At 35.7% G+C, this 19,482-nt stretch overlaps 1 protein-coding gene across 1 annotated transcript; it reads right to left on the reverse strand.

Annotated features, from left to right (window-relative positions):
* Positions 1 to 1,141: 1,141 nt before the first annotated feature.
* On the reverse strand, positions 1,142 to 1,876 carry LOC143432451 (histone-lysine N-methyltransferase SETMAR-like). Its single transcript, XM_076909119.1, has 4 exons — positions 1,819 to 1,876; positions 1,718 to 1,761; positions 1,328 to 1,672; positions 1,142 to 1,264 (listed from the first exon to the last, which is right to left on the reverse strand). The coding sequence occupies exons 1-4, from the start codon at positions 1,874 to 1,876 to the stop codon at positions 1,142 to 1,144; spliced, it is 570 nt and encodes a 189-aa protein (XP_076765234.1).
* Between the last annotated feature and the right edge of the window lie 17,606 nt (positions 1,877 to 19,482).

The following is a 19,482-nucleotide window of genomic DNA, read 5'->3' on the forward strand; positions in this document are numbered from 1 at the left end:
CAACCGTACATACAGCGCACCTTCGCTTTCGATTTTTCTTCCCCGACCGGTATATCGAAGGAAAATGTCTTCCTGTGAGCTTTGTGACATAATTATTTCCTGACCTGCTGCACCGATGATATTCTTAATTTTTGTGGTATTCTTGTAATATTTCCCTAATCAATTGAAGGTGAAATTTCGCCATTGTGATTTGTTTTTTTGTGGTATCCTTATATAGGCATGTGGCGGCCTTTCGACTATTGCCACTAGAGGGACAGCACAGCCTACAATTTCCTGAAAGTACTCGCTAACCTATCCTTTTCAATATATAGAAGTTCTGAACTGTCCCTAATATCCCAGCGTCTAAGGCAGGGTCTGCTAGGAAGCCTTACTGATGAGTCCACTAGCAGGCCCAGGACGAAACGTTCTTCCCCTCTCTTTTCCTTCCTTTCTTTCCTTCCTCCTTTATTCTATAGCGACCTGAAGCATGCCGCTTCAGGCAGAATGCGTTCCAGACGCAAACATCTATCAAGTGGAAAAAGTATTTGTGATACCACTTCAAACTTGTGCGAGTTGTGTCGATAATATTGGATTGCCTGGAAAGTTCGTGTCGATTTTTTAGGAAAATTAAAACGCAGCTAATTTAAATATAGGTATACATTTATTAAATTATACAGGCACCATTCTGTTCCACAACTTTTCTCCATCTTTCATGCAATTTGAGGATTCCGTCCTTCCAGAATCTCTCAGGTTTTTCGGCAAAAAATTTGTCTAAATGAGTTTTTATCTCAACCAAAGAGTTGAAATTTTTTTCCATTAAGAGAATTTTGTAATGATCGGAAAAGGTGGAAATCCGAAGGCGCAAGGTCTGGCAAATACGGTGAATGGGGTAAAACATCCCAACCAAACTCCAACAATTTTTGCCGAGTTGTCAAAGACACATGAGGTCGGGCATTGTCCTGATGGAATACGTCGCCTTTTCGATTCGCAATTTCTGGACGTTTTTGTTCGATTGATGTCTTCAGCTTATCTAATTGAAAGCAATACTTTGCAGAATCTATTGTTTCATTATTTTGTAAAAGCTCATAATAAAGGATTCCTTTCCAATCCCACCAGATACAGAGCATTACCTTCTTCGAATGAAGACTGGCTTTTGGGATGACTAAAGGTGGTTCATCGCGTTTTTCAACGACCTTTTACGCTGAGCGTTTTTATAAATTATCCATTTTTCATTCCCCGTCACTAATTGCTTCAGAAATGGTGTCCCCTCGTTGCTCTTGTAAAGCTAGTCGCAAATAGAGATGCGGGCTGACAGATTTTTCTCTGTTAATTAGTGTGGAACTCATACATCAAGACGGTTTACATAGCCAAGCTTCACAGTATGATCGTAGATGGTTGATTTTGGTTTATTTAGCATTCTTGCTAATTGACGTAATGTTGAGCATGGGTTATTCTCGATTTCTGTTTTAATCATATCTTCGTCTGTGGTGGACGGCCTACCTGGGCGTTCTTGATCTTCAAGGTCGAAATTTTCAGCTTTAAACCGAGGAAACCACTTCCGCATAGTTCTTTCAGCTACAGCATCTTCGCCATAAACAGCGCATATCTTGTTTGCCGCCTGTGTAGCATTTTTACCCTTTCGGAAAAAGAAAAGCATGAAATGCCAATAATGCACTCTATTTGCTACCATAATCTATGGCGTATAAAACTGATAAAAATTAACGAATCGTAACTAAACCTTTTTCCAAGTATGGCCGAGGTTATCATCTTTTGGAATATGTACTATTAATATGTACTATTACACATTTGGATTTTAGAATAAATTCATTTTTTCTCGACTTTTTCGGTACTTCTGCAAATTCTGCGGTATGGATAGTGGAAAGCATATAAAATTCATTTCAATCAGATCACTTCATTGGCAATAATATTCGGTTTCTTCATCAGAATCACTTTTTGAACCAATGATTTCCTTTATCCATTGTTCTCCTTTCAAACGTTTTACATTCATCCTGAAGGGAACTAAATTGAAATTGTACATTATATATTTCAAAAATTAAGCAAACATACGATATGAGCAAACATACCAATTTGTTTTTCGTAGCTTATATAGTAAAGTAATTCGCACTATTGAGAGTAATCATACCCACATAACTTTCCGTGGGTGCCGTTAAGGGTCAGCAGTAGTACCCACGTAACTTTTTAAGAATGCCGCCAATAAGCGGCGGTAGGATCCAGAGAACGTTTTGTGGATAACGTCAATGAGCCGCGGTAGAACCCAGAGAACGTTTCGTGAATGCCGCCAATGAGCGGCGGTAGAACGCAGAAAATGTTTCGTGGATGCCATTATTAGGCGGCGGTAGTACTGAAAGGGTTAATTTTGAGCCTCCAAGTAAGGAGGTATTCTTGGATTTTGGCGAAGGTATCTTAGAGTTGCGATTGTTTTTTCGGATTCGCCTGGGTTATGTTTTTGGTCGCATTTAACGCATCTATATTCTAAGTTAGTGATGTATGATATTTTATACAACAATTGTCAAAATGCATGCCTGGTTTTTTAGAATAATTATCGCAATACTATCTTGTTTAATGATTTTTGCCAGGTTTATTTCTTCGAGAGCAGATGTTGCAATCCTTCTATTCTTATCTGCCAGCAGTTAAAGCATTTCACTCGAACGTGTTTATTATTACTACTAATTACTTTTATACTGTTTAAACGTAGCAATGATTTATGCAAAAAATCTGTCTGGTTTTTACTTCCAACAAAGACTTTACACCATGTTCTTTACAATTAGTTCTGGTTGGCGAACTTAAAATATGAAATAATTTATCAAAATGATCAATGAATTCTACCGTTCCGTCGACCTTATTTGGAAGTAAACGGGTAAGCAGTAGTGTGTACATACCTGCAGCTACATGGTTACCAAATGCTTGTACAGCGTATTTGACTTTAATTTTGAAAAAGTTATTCATTGTTTACTATCTTGGTTATAAAATTGAACAATATGCGAGCACGAAGCGCTTTTATAATTAATTTAAAAATTATGTTTGAATCAATTGTTTCGTGTAGCTTTTTTTAAGTGTAGCATGTCAAACATATAAGCCACATTTTATTGATTAACCGAAAACGTGGAATTTTTAATGGATATTCCTAAATTACGGAACAACTGTACAAAATTAGAGACGCCATGTACTGTAATTAGTGCATGCACCATATAATGAACTGAGAAGCGCCATCGCGTTGCATAAAGTACTAGAACTCAATTACTTCGACACGTTGACACTTAGAAGCGCCATCCTGTTGCATCGATCTCTAGAAATTACATATTTTTTAGTATAGAAGCTGCTAAGTAGTATTCCGCTGTATAGAAATTTACAATGTATTTGCTTTAAAACATTGAACTGAGAAGCGTCAACGTATTGTATACAACTTTAGAACACAATTACTTTGACACGTAGACACTTAGAAGCGTCATTCTGCATCATAAACACCGTAACCGTTCAATTTAATTATTATATCAAATATAAGATTCTTTAATATGTTACTAGGGCATGCAGACTCCACGAAACAAAAGTAAATTGGTATTTTTCAATTACCTGCAATACTACGTGTAATTATAATTAAAGTACTCTTTGCAGTTTTGGATGTCTGGTAACCTCTATAATTTTTGAAGCCAATTATTTCATCGTGTGATACATTATAGAATAAGTGAGCCTTGAAACTCATTTCATCTGCTCATAATAAGTAGTGATGCTCTGTAAGTGGCAACGTTTATATTTTTAATTCAAAAGCGCGAAACAATTTGTTATTAATTATGATCTCCACATGGAAGTTACTCAACGATTTCATGGGACAGACGACTATAACAGCAATAAAATTGTATCTCTTTGAACAAGAATTGCGCACGTTGCGCAAAATCTTAACATACAATTTACAATATTGAAGCTCTAAAGATGGAACAATACAAATTGTTGACGCTTTAGGGATTAAGCATTCACGTTAGTTCTTTTTGGTTTGTTGGCTCGGTTCAATATTCGTCTTATTGCTCGCACTCGTGCTGTGGAAGTGTTTGGATGTCGGGTCCTCTTCTTCCAAGATCTTCTGGGTGTTCTTAATGGGCTGAACTGTGCGTTTCGATATTGGTCAGTAGCTAGTTCTCTCATGAGGCGATTGACGACACTTAAATCTTCCTGAAACATGCGGTTGTCGCATTTTCACTGGCCACCTAAAGAATCTCCTCGTTATGTCAGTCTTCGTCAAGGACTGTCCTGCATTCTGTGGCCTAGGCTTGACGTTGCTAAAGTCATTGGGATTGTGTTGATTGGTCTCTGTAGGTCGTCAATCATCCGAGCTTCTGGTGTTTCTCTTCCAAAGTTTCCTTGTCGTTGTGCAGTGCTTACCTCCTGGAGGTCTTCCTGTAGAAAGGATGGTGCGTCCTTCTTGCTTCCTCTCTTTTCAATGATTTTTCCTTGATCATCTCCAGGTCGTTGCAGACCTCTTCAAGAGTATCTTCTCAAGCCGCTCTCATTTGTACTTTGTTTTGGATCTTGTTTCTTGTCGCGTTTTGATATAGAATTAGGGCTAGGAAAGATGTTAGCATTAAGAGGTGAATTCCCTCCAGTGTTCAGTTGTCTGAATCTAAGTTAAATACTGTCATGTGGAATGGTGTAGATAAGATGCCATTAGATTTGAGTATTTTTCCAGCTCTTAGTGTTTCTCTATGAGGACCTGGATTTGCATTGTCAGGTCAAGGTGGATCTTGTTGAAGTGTTCAGTTTTATCTTCTTCAGTTGGACTGTCCCATAGTTGCGTGCGTCCTTAATTTAGATCAAGGCTACTACATCCAACACTACCGTTACTACATTATCTCCTTCCTTTACAACCAAAGAATATCTTCTTAGACCTCGATGACACCCCCAACACCATAGCTCATCTGAATCCGTTTAGGCAAGGTCCCAGAGAGATTGCAAGGAAATATACGTGGCCCTTTGCGGCAGCTCATGTTACAGTGTTACACAATATTTTTTACAAATATCTTAGCAGAATATTATTGTTTACAATAAAGAAGATACATAACAATAAGAGGTAGGTTTTTTTTGGTGCCTGGTGTTTCTCGTATAACTAACCTCTGTGTCTCTTCTTCACGGGCAAGGTTTAAGAAAAAAATACTTTTGTCTCATCCAGGAGTTCTTCAACTTTAACTTAATTTTTGATTTCAAAACATATGAGAATGTGAAAGCTTTCAATAAATAACAGTCTTAAAAAATAGAATACAGTAATAAAAATAATTTTTGGCCACACCCTGGTGTGGATCCCGTGACCCACAGTTTAAGAAACTCAGGTCTAATCCATGGACAATCTTTGAGTGTGGTTTTTTGTCCGCCATCGTTGAATTCCAACAGGTTTTCAAGTGTTTTGTTAGGTGGTATATTGCCAGAGCCTAATTAATTGAATTTTGAGCTATATTGAGGTTCAACCGACTCTTGTTCTCCTAATTTATATAAACATAAACATGAGCGATATGAATTAAATCTTGGAAATTATATTTGAAAGTTTTCTGTAATTTTTTAATTTGTTTCTCGATGTAGTAGTACATTTTCTGTTTGAACTGGATGTTCTTCTAAAAACTGAAATTGATTTTAAGATATACAGTATGTACCATGATATGTGTATCATTTGGATGCAATCATTGAAGTAATGCTTTGCACTCGGTTCCCTTTCGGACATTCACAATAGAAACTATATGCAATATTTTGATAGGAAATTAGAAAATAGAAGGTATTCCTAAAATTAGAAAATTGAAACTAGAATTAGAAGACAGAAACTATTGCAATATTTTTTAAAATAGTAATATTTTAACAATAGCTTCTGTTTATTCTAAAATAGCAATATTTTAGGAATAGCTTCCATTTTTTAATTTTCTATTATTGGGAGATGTGGGTCATAAAAACTAATGCTAAAATAGTAATATTTTAATAACAGGAAATTAGAAAATACAAAATTAGGAAATAGCAGCTGTTGCTAAAATTAGAAAATAGAGACTATTGCTGAATTATTGTTATTATATATAAAATAGCAATATTTTAATTAAAAAAATTAGGTTTATCTAATATTTCTTCTTTTAAACAAATTCTTATATTTTTTAACTGATTTGCTTTATTGAAAAAAGTGAAAAACTAACTCAGATCGCCAGAATTTAATATTGTAATAATATGTCTACGTTTTTGTGGATCTAATTACATTTTTATTACCATTACAATCGAAACTCTCCATTTTTATCGAAACTTTTTGCCTTTACCTAGAGAAATACCTCAAAAAATTCTGCACAAATATGAACTTACGATGCAAACGAATTAACAAAATTGCAGGAACGGAAATTGGTATTTTACATTTATATAGTGATTCCTAAGTACCGCGATTGTCTAACACCAGGGTTTCTTAAAACTTTTAGTATGAGGAGACCATAATATTTAGGAAAATTTGTTCTAAGACCCCATAAACATTGCTGGCAAATATTTTTTGCACTTTTGACCGTAAGACAATGTGAAAATTTGCAATAACAATCATTTTTAGCTACCCCAATTGGGCTCACGACCCATAGTTTAAGAAACTCTGATCTAACGATTATAAAATGAACGCTTGATCGGAAAAATAATTATTTGCAAATAACGAAAATCGTTTTACATAAAAATAACCTAGAAAAATGGTTACTGTTCTATTTGTTCGTAATTGCTCAACTGCTGATATTAAAAGACTCAAAATAACCAACAATAATTTACTAAAAATAATATAGGAATAAATGCAAACAATAAGCAAATAACTTAGAAATCCAAAATGTATTCAAATTGGTCAATATAACGATCCCAAGTAACAGACAAGAGTTCTATAGGAATATTTGTTCTATGATGGTTTGATAGTTTTACATCCATTTCCATAATCTTTGGTTTCAAATCCCATAGAAAACTTGTAGGATAAATTTGATAAATTCAAATAAATTTCAAAATTGAATTACAAACAAAACGAAAAGAATACTACTGCTTCATTTTCACAACTTCAAATCAAATGAAGACTATGACTTCAGCAATATTTCTTCAAAACATTAAAACAAACTATTCTTAATACGCCTGAACAATATAAGATCATTAATCCGTTCTCATCATATGATTAGCTGTACTATGATTAGTCCCTACAATTGTCCCTGTATATACAATATATATAAATATACAAATAGGCAATAATGCATACGTGTATACAAATGCATGTAGTTTCCTTCCTAGCTGATAAATAGCTTTTAATGTATCCTATAGCAATGTAGAAATGTAAGGTCTTCTCAAAATCATCTTTTCTTTGTCTGTTACATGGTTTTCTTCGTGGAAAAATAATTTCATTCCTTCATACTGTAAGGAGCTAACGGAGCAGCTATGAGCAAAGTTTAGTTTTGCCATGCATTATAATTGTATTGGGGACCGTCAGTGATAAAGACTTCATATTTCTATTCTTACATATGCAAAATTTCAGATAAAAATATTTATTGGTTATTTTTATATGACTTTTGCAATATTGTTATGCTACTATCCTTGTTGCTAAAAAATTTATGTCAGATTTCATAAGAAATTAGAAGACATTTAAATACAATCTCATTGGGTTAAACGATGCACGAAATAGATTCACGATAAAATATTAAAATCACAATTTTTCATAAACTTTATGTACAAAATATTTACTTTTCATAAAATGTTTGAGTATTAACCTATTAATGCCAATTTGTTGTAAATTTCAAACTACAATAAATAATGTATTTTTTTGTAAAACAAGTAACATAGTATTTAGATTGTTCTTATTTATATACAGTAATAAATATAGGAAATGTATAATGTTCGAAATTAGTAGGAGTAATTGTATGTACATATGTATGTACAGAGTCGTAAGTTCGAATTCATATTTCTATTTTGTAAATCACTTTTCGAGCAAAATACTAATATTCTGCATAAACTGTTTCACTAACCTTAAAACAATCGGCACGTCCTCATATGCATCCCCAACAATAATATAATACAGCAAACAAGTTACACTAATGGGCTTCTCGAACCTACTGCAATAGTTTCCAAAAAAAGAAGCAGTTTTCCGCAAAAAGAATTTACTGTACTGGTATTTGTGATCGTTAATGATGATATTAATTTTGAATTTTGTACTGGATAGCATTCACTGTAAAAGATATCCCAATATGGAACAATACACAGGGGAGAAGTACTACGGAAAGAAAGTTCCCACTAATTTTCGTTTTAACAAGTCGACGAACGCGGGAAATGAGAGGGAATTCCTTTATCCTTTTGGTTTAATTAGCACCACCTTAAACTGGAACAATTTAATCTAGAACCTAGAACGTAACCTGCTTTACAGAACTAGAATTTAATTATTGCCAACTGAACTTTTTGCTATTTTCTTTTTACCCTAGCGATTTTGATACTGCATTTTGATACTATTTGTATGGAGAAGAACGCCGCTCTATTATTATGGTGGTCCGGTTTGAGCTTTTTTGGAGGGAGACTGTCATCTGTGTTGAATGATAAATGAGTCTCAAGTTTCTTTCGATATATTTATTGGTATAGCGGATTCTAACTTCCACTAAGAAATCTCTGCGAATATTTTGTTTGAGAAATTTATGTATCCGCTTATAAATGTTCTCTTTCACCCGTTCGTTTCGGTGATTGGCCACCTTACATTTTTGGGTAAGCCAATCACCTTATTTCTTCACATTGGTGCCGCCGTTCTCATCGTTTGGGAAGGGCGACATGGACGTTAGCGGGTTAGTCTATTGCAAAATATTAATTTTCGATAATGTAGCAGGATTTGCAATGGTTCGCTTACCTGGAACCTAATGGTCCCTCGGTTTATGTCGCTCGGATGTGCTGTCGAAGACATTGATTAAAGTTTATTACTTCTATTGCTTCTGTAGAGTGTGAATGATTCTGAGTGTGTGCGAATGCAATAAATAAAGTGACTGTGTGCGACTGGGTTCGAGAGAAAGAAAAGTGCTGATAATAATTAGAATAATAAGGGTGGTGTGGACCTCTGACCGCGAGCTCTATGGAATCCATGGGGATCAGGGTGAATCCGAGGAGCGAAAGAGTCAGTATTTAGGGAGCGGCGACGAAGTTAAGATCGAGGAGAATAGTGAACAGCGACTGAGTAAACAGCAAGCTTAGAATTAGGAAGTACAGAGGGTTTAGTGACTAGGACTGTTAGTTAATAAAGAACACACTTATTTATTAGCAGCAGTGAAGATTTTCCTATAAATTTTGAGAACCCTTCTGAAATCGCGAAATTTGCCTAGACTTTTTAAAAATATTAAAAACTAAAACGTATCCTCAAAGATGGCTGAGGCCATTCTTTACGGAAGCACCGTAAACCGCGCTAACTATTCCTGCAGCAAATATTACTTTATTGGTACTGCTGCTAACCGCTACAGTACTCGATCTGCCAGAAAGGGATCAAAACGGGGTTCGAGTGAAGCGAGTACCATGAAACCTGATCATTGTCAGAGAGCCGGGAAATTCCCGTCAAGGGATGAGAGCACCTTGGATGGGGATAAGGGAGTAGGCGTTAAAATTTACGAAAGCACCTAATTGGCCAGGAAGACAACGTCTACTGGCTAGTAGAGAGTTAAAGCGTAGGCGAAAGAAGAAGAAGGTAGATTCAGAAAAGGTATTGTAGAGAGTAGAGTAGAACTGTAGAGTTAGGAATATAGCATTCATAGAACACTGGAATATTCACACTGGAACATTAGGAATATAGCATTAATGGAACATTATGTAACACTATCTTTGAAGTGCCTTTCTCCAAATCCCTGAGCTTAACCGACTCATCTGACGATATCCTTTCTTATATATATTATCCCCTACAGCACGTATTTTATCGGGCATACATGGTGGCCGTCTCAGAAGGACCGTTCAAAGTTTCGTACAAAAAAAATTTTCGAAAGATGTTGATGTCCTATCGGAACAATAGCGCTTGTACATATGTAACGATCAGTAAATTTCTATTTCCACAACAGAAAATGAGTCGATCGGATAAGTATTTGCTGCATGTTAAACTATTGGTGGATTTAGTACTCAGTTCGACGGACCACCTTTGAAATGAGAAACTAGTGTATTTTAGACGAAACTATTTACTTTCAGTTTTTGCTTAGGAACAGTTTATTCTATACGATAAGGATATTTTATTTTATGTGTATATGTTTAGGTGCCTACGAGACTTCTAAACGAATGTGTTAAAACTAGTGAGTATATACATTAAATAGACGATTTTAAAACTAAGGTGACCAAGCTGGCGAATGAGGAATGTTTCACCCCCCATGATGTATAACTGACCGGTCCAAAGACAAAATGTCCACCCAAAATCCTCGTAAGGTGAGGGAGTGGGGTTGGGGTTCAAGCCCAAGTGATACTGTACTTGCTCACTGCAGGGTCACCGTTGTTTTGGATTTATGACACGTCAGTTACCATGGAGCGCAGAAACGAAGGCTAGAGCGTACATGTGGCCTGCAGACATGCAGGCCAACTCATGTACCTTGATTTCTGGTTTGCAAAAAAGGAGACTAAAGAACAGTGAAGTATAGAAATGTCTAAAATTCTGAAATGTGTTACGGTCGAGTGTCCGTGTCATAAATCCACGCTATTATTCAAGGCCAGGGGCCTAACACCGTATTATATGGAGAATTATGCCGAGTAGATGCGAAAGATGCGATATCGTAGTCAATGTCGGATACGTTGACAAGCGTTTCAAAATGCCTATCTAAACAAAATATTGAACGAGCAAAGAACTTTTGCACGAATTTCTCAATTATGTAATTTGTTGAAGCAATTGAGTTTCCTTTCCAATAGAAATCTCTTTATCCTTCAAATGGCTGGAATTTTAGGTGGAAGCTTTTTCGCTGAAAATAAGGTTGTCCTGCGTGTGGAACGCCATTTTGGCTTTTTGTCTGGCTTCCAATCGTAGAAAATCTCAATAGATACGTCATCTGATTTTATAATATCTTTAAAATTAATATTTTAATCGCGAAAAAGGATAATCGTACCGACGAATCGCTGCTATGGTTTAATTTAAAAAAAGCACGGTGGTAGATATCGTAAATAGATTTAAGAACGAGAATAGAATTTGATCGGAATATTATTTGTAAAGTGGACAAAATCTCGGGACTAAGTGCTCCTGCCGTAGCATCTGCGTTTCGAGGTGAAGGCGACAAATCTATATAAATATGCGATCGAAATAATATAAATGCGCGATTAGTTCGACGATTGCTTAAAGAAAATTGTTATAGTGAGAGATTGGTAATAAAGAAACCATATACCGTGGTGGAGCGACTTTATTTTCATCGACTAATCGAAATTGAACGTATCTGGTTCAGATGGACGACATATGGCGTGGCGTAAGCGAAACGAAACTTCAGAACCGTAAAATTTGTTACGAAAGATAACAGCGTAGCTTTATTTCAGTGCTATATTTATTATATAATGTTGACTGTTACATAGTGATGGATTATGTTATTATACAGACATTTGTACGTACCACGTGTATGTGTATTAGCGTATGCTTGTTGGATTATTTCAACGTGTGAATGTAGAACCAAAAATGAATTTTGCGTTAAGAAATAGAATCCTGTATATAAACAGAAGAAGAGATTTATCGGTTCAAGAGGTCCGCAAACAGTTTAGACTGAAGGACTTGAAGGAAAAACACGATAGACAATATAAAATACAGGGTCACATCTTTTATGCGTTACACTATACGAGTATTTCCTTTTCACATTTTGTATGTATGTAATTAATAAATAATATATAGTATCGTTATACGCGTTTACTATTAATCTATGAACGCACGTAGTAAGGTATTCCGGGAATTAATTGGGCTGGATCAATCACAAGGTACTTCTGTGCGACTGTAACTGTCGAATGCGGAAAAACGACACCGATATTGTTGGAAATGGGTTTAGAATACAACTAATGCCAATTTATAGTTTATAATATTCCTTATTTTCTTTAAAACAGAGAGTCGATGACATGGAGCATTGGAGATTAATGTTGGAGGATTGCGAGGCCCTATCGTCTTTCATATAAACGGAGCTTAGTAATATATACGTCGTAAAAAGTCCCATCTCATCTCACTTGAGAATAATAGATTAATTTTTCTATTCGATTTCACTACAGTCTCTCGTGTTTCGAGAATACGATAAAATTTGTATCCTTATTTGTATATAGTAAGACGGTAAAGTTGACAAATCTCGCATCATTACAGGTATATCTTACTATTATAGTAACTTTAAAGCAATTTAGTATTTGAGCAATAACGGTTTAAAAGCTAACTGATTTCAGCCTATAGTTATACTATTTACGTTTACTACATACTATTACTATTTACTCTTTACGTTTCAGCATATATTCGTAAACGTTCGAAATATTGTTGACGCTTGAATTACTTAACTCGTTACGATCTTTAATTTCCATCGTTGTCGCCTCGGTAAAGACGCGAATGAAGTTTAAATCAGCGATCAGTTGATATCGTTTGCCTTTACATGATATCGTGGCGGTAGTCACGTCCGTTTTATCCGACCGTTCCTCCGCTCGATCAGCAGCACACGCAATCATATACATCATTGGCCCAGATACGTTACACTTTGTACTTATTATCAACTTTTCGTCGTCCTCTCTAAACGCAACATGAACATGTTTACCGGATGAAGCTACAATTGCTCCGGTTAAATTTGGTTTGTTATAAGTATGCGCGGTCCCTGAACCATTAATCCTTTTCCGAATATAACTAGCATCGTTTAATTTGCGGGCTGTGGAAATGCATTTGATGTTTGGAAACCTTTTCGATATTAATTTTAATCGTTCCAAGTAATTGTCGGGTATAGTATCAAGTCCGTTTATTTTCGCATCTATAATGTCCAGCATTTTATTCCTCCTGGATAACAGTATATCGAATATCACATACTCGTTTTTTTTTTTTAAGATAATCATCAAACTCGAATGTATATCCTTTCGTATAATCCTTCGTTTGAAATTCGACATTTGAATTTTGACGTAATTGACATCGTCAACATTTTTTTATCAGTCTCGTACACAATGTCCGTAAATGTAATGTTTTTCAGATCATAGTAAACAGTCGAGGGTAATTTAATTTCATGTTGCAACGATCAAGCGTAAAGTTTGTATGTTAACTTTATCGGCACGACTGCTCTTGTTGTGAAACGATTTCAAATCTTTGGTATATTCCAATAATATACCACCAGGTGGCAATGGGGTATTATTTCTGTCACGTTTTTCATTCCTTCCAATCGTGCCTGGGTCTATTAAATCGTTAAGTGTGATAAACCCGAAATATGTAGCAAGAAAGCACTTTAACGCTTCTTTTGAAAATTCAATAGCGATGTTTGCAGTTTCGATTTCGTTCATGCGTTCCAGAATTAGTTTCAGCTTTGTTCTTGTCCCTTAGTTCGTTCTTCTTAAAGATTCGTTCTCTTTTGCTTCGGTTCAGCAGTTCTTTGCCGCCCGGTATCTATTTCAAATGGTCTAAAAATTTACATTGTGGACTTTGAACTATCGTCTTTTCAAACTCCCTCCATATTATGTGAATAAATTGCAACAAATTTATAGACGCGGTTCCTAATTTTCGTTTGTTGATACGAACAGCATCGGTTTCCAAGCCGGTTGCGCGATACTGCTCGGTGCAGGTTCTCGCGTTGTGTAATTTCATTAACGATCTCTATGTCGTTATTATCTCCTGCGTGCGTTCATCATCACCACTGGCTCTTCGACGGGTGTAAAGAGTCGTTTGGTCAACTCCATCGAGTATAGGTTCTCTGCAAGAGGAAAATAAATATGTGGTGTAACTGGGCTCAGCGCATTCTCGGCAAAAAGGGATCCGTTTGGAGTAACTATTATCACTGCTTGTTCGTAAAGGCATAGACGATAAAATACTACACGCGGAATTGGAACTTCGATTGGGACTTTTGATATTACTATCCATATGACAAATTCTTTAACAAATAGGGAGATTAATCTGGCCAAATGTAACGAGGACCAAACGTACAAAACTCGGATAACAATCATGTAGCTCGGAATATTTCTCTTTATACAGATAATATCGATTGTTTCATGTATAACAATGCAATTTCTTCCATTTTATTCAAAATTCCATTTTAATTTATCCGTAATGATCCTATCTATGACCGTCTTCTGTTTCTTTACATTGGTCATAGCTACACTTACTCGTTTATCCATTAGTGATTGGTAAGTAACAGCTGCATTGTTGTTAGCGGAACTGGTCGACGGTTGTTGGCCCATAACTTGCTATAAAGTTCTCAATTTTATCCCCTATATACTTCGTCTGAAGCATGCGTTGGTTCTGTTCGGACTGCTCCATCTATAAAATAGGTGAAATTGCGATAAGTATAAAGCGCAGGGTTATATGTACTATGTCTTATACTATACGCGGATTTGCTTCCCACAGCTTGTAGGTATGTAATTTATTTTTTAATTCTTTTTTTACTATATTACGTCTACAACTAGTTTCACTGAGCTAACCAGAAAATTTAATGGATTTGCATGTGGTAAGCACTCATAGTGATTACCGCGATCATTATATGTATATGATGTTTCTATTCTTTACTTCTGCAGGTTGGCTTGTTCCTTTTTAGTCTTCCGTGTTGCGAAATGTAATTAAGACCCTTGACGGTTTCGTGATACCTTTTCGTTAATAATAATAGCAGTTCCTCCGTGAGCAGTTCCGTGTGGATAGGATAATTGATGCTATATATTTTGTAGTTGTAAATATTAAAGTAGATTTTGCCGGTAAAATGAGTTAGGATTAGTTCTACTTCTCGTTTGTGTTGATGCAAACCGTTAACATTCTACAAGGCTATTCTAGTGTTACTAGATATTGTTATGCTTTGTTGATGATAATGATAAGCAGTTTTATAATCATACTTGTCTGATGTAATGTATGTAATTAATGTAGAAAAAATTTCACAATCTCGGATGAGCACCAAAAATTGGTAGGAAAATCTCTCATTGGTGTTAGAAGGACAAATAAATCTTCACTGTTGTTAATAAATAACTGTGTATATTGTCAACTAATAGTCTTAATCACTAAACGCTCTGTACTTCCCAACCCTAACTCGCTCTATTCTCAATCGCTGTTCGCTATAATGCTCGATGTTCACTCCGTCGCTGCTCACTAAACATTGACTAATCTTACGCTATTGCGGCTCGCTAAATACTGAACCTCTTACACCCACAACTCACCCTGTTCCGCTCGCATTCCACCGGTTTCCATTCTTCAAACGCTCGTGGTCACGTACAAACCATCGTTGACATTCTCAGTCGCACGATCCTGCCACCAGGCCCTGCGGAATATCATAATTAAAAAAAAATATTATTTAAAAAAAATTATTACTACTCAAAAAAAAATATATTATTGCTTAAAAAAGAATACCATTACTTAAAAGAAGTATTATTAGTAAAAAAGTAATATTATTACTTTAAAAAAATTACTGCTTTAAAAAAAGATATTACTAAAAATATTACAAAAATATTACTTAAAAATCTACCCATTAGGTTGCCTATGTGTTAGTATATGATAATACAGGTATATTAAAAGTCTATCGTCATTTTGTGAATCAGATAGAATTTTTTATGGATTAAATTCATTCTTTTGCAATTTAAATTTAGTATCTGCAAATTCATACATCTAGTGAAACAGATTCATCTTTTCGCTAATTGAATTCATATCTCTTCGACTCAGATATAGTTCTTTGTAAATTAAATACAGTTTTTTACAAATTTAATTTACATTCGAAGGTGGCGGCAATCACTCTGTTACAAATCACATTCATCCTTTCGCAAATCAAATTTATTCTTTTGCTAATTAAATTCATTCTTTACAAATCACATTCATCCTTTTGCAACTTAAATTTATCCTTTTACAAATCGCGTTCATCTTTCTGGAAATCAAATTCATCCGTTTGCAAAATAAATTCATGCTTTTACAATTTTAATCTGTGGCGGCCTTTCGACTATCGCCACTAGAGGGACAGCACAGCCTACAATTTCCAGTTGAGATGGCATGCTTCATGTAGCTATAGAATAAAGGAGGAAGGAAAGAAAGGAAGGAAAAGAGAGGGGAAGAACGTTTCGTCCTGGGCCTGCTAGTGGACTCATCAGTAAGGCTTCCTAGCAGACCCTGCCTTAGACGCTGGGATATTAGGGACAGTTAAGAACTTCTATATATTGGAAAGGAGAGGCTAGCGAGTACTTTCAGGAAATTGTAGGCTGTGCTGTCCCTCTAGTGGCGATAGTCGAAAGGCCGCCACAAATCCATCTTTTGGCAAGTCAAATACAGTTTTTTGTAAATTAAATACATTTTTTTATTACATTTATATTACATTACATTACATTACATTACAGTAAATATATATAAACAAATACATTTTTCTACAAATTAAATTTATCCGTTGGAAATCAAATTCATCGTTTAGCAATTTAATAATTATTTAATAATAATTTTCTTGCAATTCAAGTCTCCCCACTTGTAAATCATATATACCCCCCCCCCCCGATTTGTTTCTCGAATGAAATTTATTCTCCTTCAAATTGCATTCATCCTTTCGAAAATTGCATTTATCCTTTCGCAAATAACGCTTACATTTTCAGTCCTTCTGTATAAATTAAATACCGCCCAAAGGGATTGAAATACTGACCAGTAAAAATATTTGGTCGACGCAAAAGAACAAAGGAAATAATAAAGGGATACAATAAATGCGTAGGATATGCAATCAATTATGGGCATCTTAACATTGGTCTGGTCAGAAAGTCATTTCGGTTTTTTTTGGTGGAAATGAAACACGGTTTTTATAGAGTGTATAAACATTTTATTAAATTATATACCCTCCATTTTGAACCAATACTTTTTAAAAAATTCATTATCTTAATATTGGTCTGTTCGAAAAGTCATAGAGAGAGACAGAGAGAGGAATACTTCATCATTCAACTTGCCACTTTGAATCACTCGAATTAATATTTGTGCCAGTTTTAAATAAAAAAAAAATATGTAAATGGTATGAAGCAACGTGAATTACAAGTTTTAGTATAACGCGTTTCAATTACTGTTACAGTACAAGTATTCAGTACAACAAGGGCTTGTACACTTATATTTAAAGTTTTAAGTGTTTATATTCAAAGTTCCACTAAATATTTAAAGTTCTTTATTAAGTACTAATAATACAAGAACGTTGTTTGCGAGTGCAAAGTTACGCTTGCTAAATAAATCAAATGTTAATAACGTTAGCGGGGTAACAAAAGTTTTTCGTTGTACCTCAAGTTCAAGCTTCATCTGCCTGGACCAACGATCTATGAGTCCACGTTTCTACTTACAGTATTAAGTACTCGTTTCTCGTTATGATAGCACACCTTTTCTATTTGTTACGTGGAGAGGAGCTTGAAAGAAGTAATAGATAGAATAGTATAAAATATTAAGAATAGTATATGATATTTATTTTCTGAAATAAGTTAATGATACACATGTATATGTTACTATGAAAGACAGTAAGTTACAACAGTGGAAAAATGGTTTTTCACTTTAACTGCTGGTACTGTTAAACCTTTACACTTGGATGTCCTCTCCAATATTTGCCAGAATTATTTTATATACAACTGTTTTTTATAAATTTAGTATACAGTCAACCTATATTATAGGAGGGTTTACGGTTTTAGAAATGTTTTATTTTTTATTGAAAAGGTTTCCAATATTAAATGTGTTAGACGTTTCCAATTTACAAGGAAACTTGGCAATTTGAAAATATAAAGAATCTAAAACTTTGCACTTACGTTACTAAAAGAAGTACTAAAACTTTTCATATTATCGGTTTCTATCATCTACATAGCGAATATAAAAAATTTGGAAATAAAAAACACCCGGTGGAACGAAGCACTGTGCTAGGACAGTGCTGCCACAGTATACAGCAGCGAAGCTTTCTGTCGGCAACTTTGATGTCGGTGTCCCAAAAAATTGAGTGCGCATGCGCCTCAGAAAAATTCTGATCGCAGTGGCATCTCGATTTCAATTCCACTTGCATTTTTTTACTCTTTATCTGCTCAACTTACTTTTACGTTTAGTTAATCAAAATTTAATAAAAATAATAAATGTATTATTTCTAATACAAAGAAAAATAAGAAAAGAAAGCAAAAATCGAAAAAATATAAAATACGCATGTCACTATGACTATAAAAATATAAGAACATAAATATTATACAAGATAAACAAGAGAAAATATAATGAAAAATACAAAAAATATTATACACTGTATATTTTATTTTAAAATTTATTTTAAAGTTATTTTATATATACTTAATACAAATATATCGGTAACAAACATATATCTTAAAAGTAAAGATTTCACTAATGAAAAAACGAAGATATCATATAAAAAATATATCAGATAAAAATATGATATCTTCGTTATATATATTGTGACGTGGTGACGTCACAAGGCTCGCCCCCCCCCCCCTGCTACGGTTAGACTAGCTCCCAGATCACCACCCATGCGAAAAGCGCGACACGGACCATCGCGATAGCTGTACTTGCGAACAGTGTGAAATACGTGATGGTAGAACTCCCCCCCCGTTCTTTTCTCTCCCTCCGTTCTACGGATCAGACTGGCGAGCTGATGGAAAGAGCAACCCAGAAGACGCCCCTTCGGCGGATAAGAAGACCGCAGGTTCGCGGAAGGGCTGTGCGCCTAGGTAGCGTGACGGGCTCGACGGTGGAGGAGTCGGGAAGTGAGCAAGAAGAGACCCTGAAGTCCGAAGGATACGATCCAGAGCCCTGCAACGATAAGACCGCTGCCATAGTCCATGGAGACGAACAGGATGGTTCTCGGGTGTGAGAAGGACCTCCACCCCTCCCCTGAGCCCATGGAGAGGAAAACTCAAGATGCGCAGCGGAATTGCAGGTGAGCCGTGGAAAGCGCGGCGCGCAACACGCGCCGCAGTTCAAATAATCCAGAGGACCCCCTCTAGATACACCAGAGGGGGCGATCAGGGAAGATCGCCGAAATCCACCGATCGATGCCCCGAACAATACCGAAGCGTATAGCCCTACCCCACCAAGGGGGATCTAAGGGGATCCGAAGACCCCCAGAAAACTTATATAATGAGCTAGCCAGCATGAAGACGGCCTACTCTACTACTATTCTTCTTCTCAGCGACTTAACGACTACTTAGCGAGCAACCAAGCAAGCGATTATACGGAGCGATTCAGAGAGAGAGAGAGAGAGAGAGAGAGAGAGAGAGAGAGAGAGAGAGAGAGAGAGAAGAAAAGGATCGAGAATCAGTACCCAGAAATCTGGAAAAGAGAGCGTGAGTCCTTATACGCTAAAGCGTCCCATTTGTTCCCTGCCGCATTTGTGATATTGCGTATTGTATTTTGTATTATATAACGGGTGGTGATCC

This window comes from Xylocopa sonorina, unplaced genomic scaffold, assembly GCF_050948175.1.
Source record: "Xylocopa sonorina isolate GNS202 unplaced genomic scaffold, iyXylSono1_principal scaffold0273, whole genome shotgun sequence".
Taxonomy (NCBI): domain Eukaryota; kingdom Metazoa; phylum Arthropoda; class Insecta; order Hymenoptera; family Apidae; genus Xylocopa; species Xylocopa sonorina.

Coding starts and splice junctions, on each gene's coding strand:
- LOC143432451 (XM_076909119.1), bottom strand. CDS start 1,876: ATGAATTTTATATGCTTTCCACTATCCATACCGCAGAATTTGCAGAAG. Junction 1,673..1,717: donor TCGGCCATACTTGGAAAAAG/GTTTAGTTACGA, acceptor TATACGCCATAG/ATTATGGTAGCAAATAGAGT. Junction 1,265..1,327: donor GCTATGTAAACCGTCTTGAT/GTATGAGTTCCA, acceptor ATTTGCGACTAG/CTTTACAAGAGCAACGAGGG.